Source organism: Triticum urartu, chromosome 3A (assembly GCF_056163025.1).
Source record: "Triticum urartu cultivar PI428250 chromosome 3A, HENAU_Tu73, whole genome shotgun sequence".
NCBI classification, from domain to species: domain Eukaryota; kingdom Viridiplantae; phylum Streptophyta; class Magnoliopsida; order Poales; family Poaceae; genus Triticum; species Triticum urartu.
This window is the reverse complement of record NC_141875.1, coordinates 675,222,344-675,230,434: the sequence shown is the minus strand read 5'-3', so window position 1 is coordinate 675,230,434 and position 8,091 is coordinate 675,222,344. Positions and strand designations below refer to the sequence as shown.

The window sequence follows — 8,091 nt, the reverse complement described above, 5'->3', positions numbered from 1 at the left end:
GTTCTAGTTTGAACCGGGACTAAAGGGGGGAGGTATTAGTACCGACCCTTTAGTCCCGGTTCCAGAACCGGGACAAAAGGCCCTTACGAACCGGGACTACAGGCCCTTTTTCTACCAGTGATCTTTATCACAGGGTTTAGCAATTCTAGCAGTTTCATCACAGAAATAAATAATATGCCCATCTATATTATCAGACAAGAGATCTTTAACAATAGCAATATTAGGTTCAACTTTAACTTGCTCAGGAGGTGTATATGTTTTAATATTGCTTTTACGAACCACAGTTCAAGCTTTAGCATGATCCTTTATCCTAACATGGAAAGGTGGTCTCTCAACATAAGAAGTAGGAACAATAGGATCATTATAAGTGATAGTCTTTTTTTCAACTTTAACAGGTGCAGCTAATTTTACTTCTATGGGAGGATGATATTTAAACCACTTCTCCTTGGGAAGATCAACATAGGCAGCAAAATATTCATAGAAAGAAGCTACTATCTCAGAGTCAAGTCCATATTTAGTGCTAAATTTACGAAAAATATCAGTATCCATAAAAGATTTAACACAATCAAAACTAGGTGTCATACCTGACTCCTTACCATTGTCGAGGTCCCAATCTTCAGAGTTGCGTTTAATTCTTTCCAATAAATCCCATTTGAATTCAATAGTCTTCATCATAAAAGAGCCAGCACAAGAAGTATCAAGCATGGTGCGATTGTTACCAGAAAGCCGAGCATAAAAATTTTGAGTTATCATTTCTCTTGAGAGCTCGTGATTGGGGCATGAATATAACATTGATTTAAGCCTCCCCCAAGCTTGAGCGATGCTTTCTCGCGAGGCCAAAAATTATATATATAATTGCGATCACGATGAACAAGATGCATAGGATAAAACTTCTGATGAAATTCCAATTTCAATCGTTTGTAATTCCAAGACCTCATATCATCACATAGCCTATACCATGTCGATGCATCTCCCCTCAAACATAAAGGGAAGACCTTCTTCTTAACAACATCTCCGGGTACACCTACAAGCTTAAATAATCCACAAACTTCATCCACATATATCATATGTTCAACAGGATGTTTTGTTCCATCTCCTAAAAAAGGATTAGCTAGCAGTTTTTCTATCATACCCGAAGGAACTTCAAAGCAAGCATTTTCATTTTCATTTTCATTTTCAGAAGGTTCAGTAGGTTGAGGAGCAACTCTTTGCTCTACTGGTCGGGGTGAAGATACCCCGAACAAGCCCCTCAGAGGATTACTTTCCATGGTAACAAGTGACAGTAAATTTCAGCACACTATATAAATTTTTCCTTACCAAATTCCACCTACCAAAGGCGCTTCACTCCCCGGCAACGGCGCCAGAAAAGAGTCTTGATGACCCACAAGTATAGGGATCTATCGTAGTCCTTTCGATAAGTAAGAGTGTCGAACCCAACGAGGAGCAGAAGGAAATGATAAGCGGTTTCCAGCAAGGTATTCTCTGCAAGTACTGAAATAAGTGGTAACAGATAGTTTTGTGATAAGATAATTTGTAACGAGCAACAAGTAACAGAAGTAAATAAGGTGCAGCAAGGTGGCCCAATCCTTTTTGTAGCAAAGGACAAGCCTGGACAAACTCTTATAAGATGTAAAGCGCTCCCGAGGACATATGGGAATATCGTCAAGCTAGTTTTCATCACGTTCATATGATTCGCGTTCGGTACTTTGATAATTTGGTATGTGGGTGGACCGGTGCTTTTGGGTGCTGCCCTTAATTGGACAAGCATCCCACTTATGATCAACCTCTATTGCAAGCATCCGCAACTACAACAAAAGTATTAAGGTAAACTTAACCATAGCATGAAACATATGGATCCAAATCAGCCCCTTACGAAGCAACGCATAAACTAGGGTTTAAGCTTCTGTCACTCTAGCAACCCATCATCTACTTATTACTTCCGAATGCCATCCTCTAGGCCCAAATAATGGTGAAGTGTCATGTAGTCAATGTTCACATAACACCACTAGAGGAGAGACAACATACATCTCATCAAAATATCGAACGAATACCAAATTCACATGACTACTAATAGCAACACTTCTCCCATGTCCTCAGGAACAAAAGTAACTACTCACAAAGCATAAACATGTTCATAATCAGAGGGGTATTAATATGCATATAGGATCTGAACATATGATCTTCCACCAATTGAACCAACTAGCATCAACTACAAGGAGTAATTAACACTACTAGCAACCTACTAGCACGAATCCCGGACTTGGAGACAAGAATTGGATACAAGAGATGAACTAGGGTTGTGAGATGAGATGGTGCTGATGAAGATGTTGATGGAGATTGCCCTCTCCCGATGAGAGGGGCGTTGGTGATGATGATGGCGATGATTTCCCCCTCCGGGAGGGAAGTTTCCCCGGCAAAACAGCTCCGCCAGAGCCTTAGATTGGTTCGGCCAAGGTTCCGCCTCGTGGCGGTGGAGTTTCGTCCGCGAAGATGGCTTATGATTTTTTTCCATCGAAAGACTCCATATAGCAGAAGATGGCCGCCGAAGGGCCACCAGGGGGCCCACGAGGTAGGGGGCGCGCCCCCCATCCTCGTGGGCAGGGTGTGGCCCCCCTGGTGAAGTTCTTGCTCTCAATATTTTTATATATTTGGAGAACATCTTCCATGAAGTTTCAGGACTTTTGGAGCTGTGCAGAATAGGTCTCTAATATTTGCTCATTTTCCAGCCCAGAATCCCAGCTGCCGGCATTCTCCCTCTTTATGTAAACCTTGTAAAATAAGAGAGAATAGGCATAAGTATTGTGACATAATGTGTAATAACAGCCCATAATGCAATAAATATCGATATAAAAGCATGATGCAAAATGGACGTATCAACCCCCGGCCCCGCAAACACTTCTGCCACACCTACTTCTCTGGCTTAAGCTGAGTCGTCGGTAAGTAGTGAGCGAATGTAATTGTTTGATCTAGCAAGTGATGCCGTTTCTAAAATAAAGCTTTTGATCTTGCTATATGATGCATAGAGATAAGGAAGAGAACAATAAAAGAAATAGGAAATTTCCTATATTTTTTTACCCTTGTCTTTGTTTGGTCTAGCAATTGATGCATTTGAGCATATATGTTGTCGAAAAGTGAGTATCTGTTGAGTCCATATTCATTGAACCTTGGATGTATTCATATGTCTGAATATTATTGCCATTGATCAAGTCACTTGCTGCATATTTTTTATGTCTAAGTGTACAAGAGCTGCTAGTTAGCACTTAGTAGTAGACTATAAGCAGTAGTAGCCACCAGATCACTAAGAAGGAGTTGGTTGCAAAAATGGTGGTCGTCCATAACTACTCATTCAGGATGGTGGGACATGAGTGGTTCAATATTGTGATGAAGTACTCAAACCCACTATATTAAGCCATTGGGAAGAAGGCAATAAGAGTTCAGTGCTTGACGTTTTAAAGAAAGAGAGGGAAATACTTAAGGAAACCTTGAAGAATGTGAACCATATTAGTATCACTAGAGATATGTGGACATGTAAGCAAACCATATCTTATATGTGTGTAGTGTGTAGTGGAACACTATATAGATAAACATTGGAGAATACAGACTCATGTGCTCACCATCATGCAGTTATATCCCCCTAAAGCGGAAACATCATTGTTGTTGTGTTGTATGTTTGTGTGACTGAATGGATGATACAAAACAATATAGTATACATCACACTAGACAATACATCAAACAATGTCGGGGTTGTTGAAGATTTGAAGGCAATATTTTTCTATTTGAAGAGGGACAGACTTTGAAGCCAAATATTTTCATGTCCAGTGTTGTGCTCACATTGTCAAATTTAGTGCAGGATGGGACAATATGCATGAAAACCTTTGTAATGAATCAAAGGGATACAATGAAGTACTTCGAGAAATCCCTTGCCCGGTTGCACAAATTTGTTGAGATTTACAGAAGTTTAGGCCTTGAAATTGGATGGCATTTGACCCTAGTTGTTTGCACAAGGTGGAGTTTGACTTACAAGATGCTGAAAATTGGCTGACCATATAGGCAAGCATTGGTGTCTTATGCTAATTCAGATGACAACTACAAGTGGAAGCCTACAAACAAAGAATGGGGGTGTTTTAGCTTATTGAGCCATTGTTGTTTGCTTTTTCTAGAGTGACTATGGACTTTTCAGGTCAATCATATCCCACCACAAACATATTTTATCCCCACATTGTCAGTATCAAAATTACTTAGAGAAAAGCCATGGTTCATAAGGACAAAAACTTACAATGTTATCACCCGCAAAAAAATTACAATGTTATGGGACATGATACGATGGACAAGTTTAACAAATATTGTGAAGAACCAAACAGTGTCATGGTTCTTGCCACCTTCCTGGATCCAAGGTACAAGATGAAGTATGTGGAGTGGTGGTTTGGGCAGATCTATGATGGGGATAAGGCTGAAACTGAGTTGTTTGATTTCAAGAAAGATTTGGACAAGTTGTATGAGAAATTTGATTCCCAAAAGAGGCAAAGCTGAACCTCAATGAAAGTATCCTTAGTTGCCACCCGCAGATTATGAGTTTCTCTCGTACTTCTCATCCACTTTTACAAAATGGTGTAAAAATGAGTTGAGAAACTATATGGATGATGCAAATGAGGCTACGGGTGCCAACTTCAACCTGCTAGAGTGGTGACAAATATGGCGAGATGGTTCTCAACTATCCCAGCTAGCTCGGTGTCTTCGGAATCCACTTTTTGCACGAGTGGAAGAATTCTAGATGATTATAGGAGCTCTCTAAAACCTTACTTGGTGAAGGCATTGGCCTGTGGTGGAAGTTATATCAAGGGTGCCCACAAAGACTTAAATGTGTTGGTATATTTCAATCTATGTCGATGTCATATGATTTCAATATTCATCATGTTATTGTCATAAATTAAAATTTTCATGTCTAACCTACACAAAACAAGGATGTGGAAGAAGACAAAGACGATGAGGATGTGGGGAAGGTCAAATTGCCTAAAAGTGTGGCAGATTGCAACTACTAGTAAGTATATTACTTCTAGGATTTTTTTAGTTCACTACAACTATTGTTACTTGTAGGCTTTTTCATTTACTATATAGCTATTGTTCCTTGTAGGCTACATTGGAGGGGGGAGACTATCAAGATGCCATTGTCAACTTTCCAGATGGAAGTAAATCAAGCAATGGATCTATGTTGGTCGTCACCATTAAATGATGGATAACTCTTGCATTGTTTATGTTGCCATTGAAATTTGGATGTGACATATGTCAACTTCTCAACTTTGGACTATGGGTACTTTATGTTTATTTTGTAATTGAACTTTTAACTATGGATGTTACATATGTATGTCGTCTTATTTTGCTAAACTTATGAATGGTTTATGTTCATCTTAAGTATTTTAGTGTTTTGTTGACCAAACTTGGGTGCATTTGATGTCTAAAATTTCAGTGTTGGCTCCATCCAAATTTCAGTGTCCTTGCTATGTACAATTTTTTGGTGTATTTGTTGTCAAAGTTTCAGTGTTGATGGCTTGATGGTGTCTGAATTTTAGTGTACTTGTTGTACAATTTTTTTTGGTGTACTAGCTGTCAAATTTCAATGTTGATGATGTCAAAATTTCAGTGAGCCATTGATCAAGTCATTTGCTGCATTTTTTTCATCTCTCAGTGAAAAGAGTTGCTTGTAGGACTTAGCAGTAGTTATCTGTAGCTGATGTGCAATGCACTGTCCATGCACATGAGCTGGCCGAGTTGGGCCAAGCCAGCACAAAGCTCGGGCCGAGCCTGGGAATGAGGCTGGCCTGAGCAGTTAGCTCCACCTGGCTTTGCTCGTGAGAGGCGAGCTAATGGCTGGCTCGGCCCGAGTTCTGCTAGCTCGGCTCGGCTCATGTCGAGGTTTAGCTTCCGGCACCATGTTCACCTCTTCTTACAGTCGTGCCATGTGTTGTACCCTTTTCGTATTCATTCTAATTATTTCTATCATTGAATATACGCAAATTTGTGTATTCGCGGAAAGAGTGCGATGAGGTGAAGCTCTGGCTACGGCCCAACTGAGCTCCACCAAACGCCCACCTGGTTGCTTAAAAATCAATGTGGATGTCTCGGGAGCGCTGACAGCAAGGGGAGGTGTTTATCTCAGCGTGCACTAGGCTGAACACACACTTGTGAAGATATGCTGAAGAACAGGAGACTGAAGGGTGTCCTTCTTGGTCTGTCAGTCTGCCCTCGCCTGACGCTAACGATGGGCTGCACATCAGTTTATGACTTCCTCGGGCAGCAAATTAAAGCATACCATTTTTGGTTTGTCTCTACACTGTATCCAGTCTTCACCGACATTAATTATAGGCTAGCAAAAGGGAAAGTCTTGAAGCTCGTGTTTCTGTTTCCATTGGTTTACAGCCTATAAGAATTCGCGTCGCGTCCGATCCGCCATGCTGCAGAGCTCAATTCGTTTCCTGCTGTGAGAGAGAGAGAGCGAGAGAGAGAGAGAGAGAGAGAGAGAGAGAGCAGGCGGCGGGGCCATGGTGTTGCCACCGTGGCCGCACGCGGCGGAGGTCACGGAGACGCACGTCTACAGCTCCGGTAGAGTTCTCCATCGCGTCGCCGGCCACCTCTCTCCGAGAAATCTCCCGAGCACCCTTCGCATCCACGGCGACGTGGTTGTGTCCCACGGGACGCGCAGGATCGGTGCCCACGCCAACTCGCCGGTGGGGTGGGGCATCGACGCCTCGTTCGACGACCGGGAGCCGTTCGACCACCAAGTCGAGGTCGCGGACCCTGCCGTCTTCCGGAACTACGAGGCCTGCCGTGACCTCATCCACGGCATGCTCGCCGACGGGCCAGTGACCGGCGACTACGACCTCGCCCCTGGGAACTGGGGCGACCATCTTCACCCGCAAATGGACTTCGTCGATGAGATCGGCCGCAAGATCGATAGACTTGACCTTGAAGGCGACGTCTCGCGCTTCGACATCGACACCCACGTGCCGTCACTGCTGGTATGTTTGGTTTACAGCCATCCACAGGCCCTAATCCGTGCCTGCAAAGAGGCCGACGCTGCCGCAGGAGCTCTGGCGGCACCCGGTCAGGAATGCGCGATTTGCCATTTGGAGTTGGAGACTGGTGACGAGGAGATCGTGAGGCTGCCGTGCTTCCACACCCACGTCTTCCACATCCCGTGCATCAAAGGGTGGTTCTATCAAGAGTCAAACTGCCCAATTTGCCGGCGTGAGATGGTGGATTACTTCGAATTTTGAAGGTTTGATTCTGAGATGAAATAGATCTCGAGCGGATCCAAAGATAAGCCGCTGTTAATCAATTATTAGGTAGCCAACAAATTCATACTATATTCTTTAGATGAAGATGGATTCAATGAGCAGTAGTGCATATATAGATCTTGCAGTCCTATCAAAGATGTGCTCAAGGCTTTAGATGAAGGTTTTATCGAAGAGGAGCTGTTGATAGATTACATATATAGCTGATGAACAATTCATATATTTTGTATTCTGTAGCTGAACATGGATTCAGTGAGCATGAGGGTTCTGTAGCTGATGTCTGTAGATCGAATATGAACATTTCATGTATGACATATCTGAAAATGAGCAATTGAGTTGGCTTTCGAGCGATACCATGATTTGGAGGGCTTGTCACAAATTTCATTGATAATTTTTTTATCAAAAAATTTCAATTTATTCTTTCAATTCGTTTTTAAAAGCATCAAGTAGAACATAGACGATACACACAACTACAACACTCTGCACAGACAACACATTAACGATGGTGCATTGTGGAGCTTCGTGATTAAAAAAATCACCACACATTTGCCTTGCAAACCATGGGAGCGTCTCATACCACAGGAAGAATAAGTTCTGTACGAGATGGATACGAGATACGAAACCTAACATTTGATATCTGCACGGCACCTATAATTGGTTTTCTTATTCCTCCTATCCTAAAGCTAAAGAGAGTGCAAGCACAAGCCTTTACTGTTAAAAACGGAGTCGTAGTATGAGGTCCCTCTTTCCTTCCCTAATTAGATTAACGCTAGCAGGTCTCTTTTCTTACTTCGTTTTGAGT

The 8,091-nt window shown here is 42.3% G+C and overlaps 1 protein-coding gene and 1 pseudogene across 1 annotated transcript; both read left to right on the top strand.

The window, feature by feature from the left end:
• Positions 1-4,024: 4,024 nt before the first annotated feature.
• LOC147981420 (zinc finger BED domain-containing protein RICESLEEPER 2-like) lies at positions 4,025-4,530 on the top strand (annotated as a pseudogene).
• A 2,006-nt stretch (positions 4,531-6,536) lies between these two features.
• Positions 6,537-7,271, top strand: LOC147981419 (uncharacterized). Its single transcript, XM_087515960.1, has one exon. The coding sequence runs from the start codon at positions 6,537-6,539 to the stop codon at positions 7,269-7,271; it is 735 nt and encodes a 244-aa protein (XP_087372086.1).
• The last annotated feature ends 820 nt before the right edge of the window (positions 7,272-8,091 follow it).

Bases quoted from the DNA above. Each gene is read 5' to 3' on its own strand.
- LOC147981419 (XM_087515960.1), top strand. From the start codon at position 6,537: ATGGTGTTGCCACCGTGGCCGCACGCGGCGGAGGTCACGGAGACGCAC.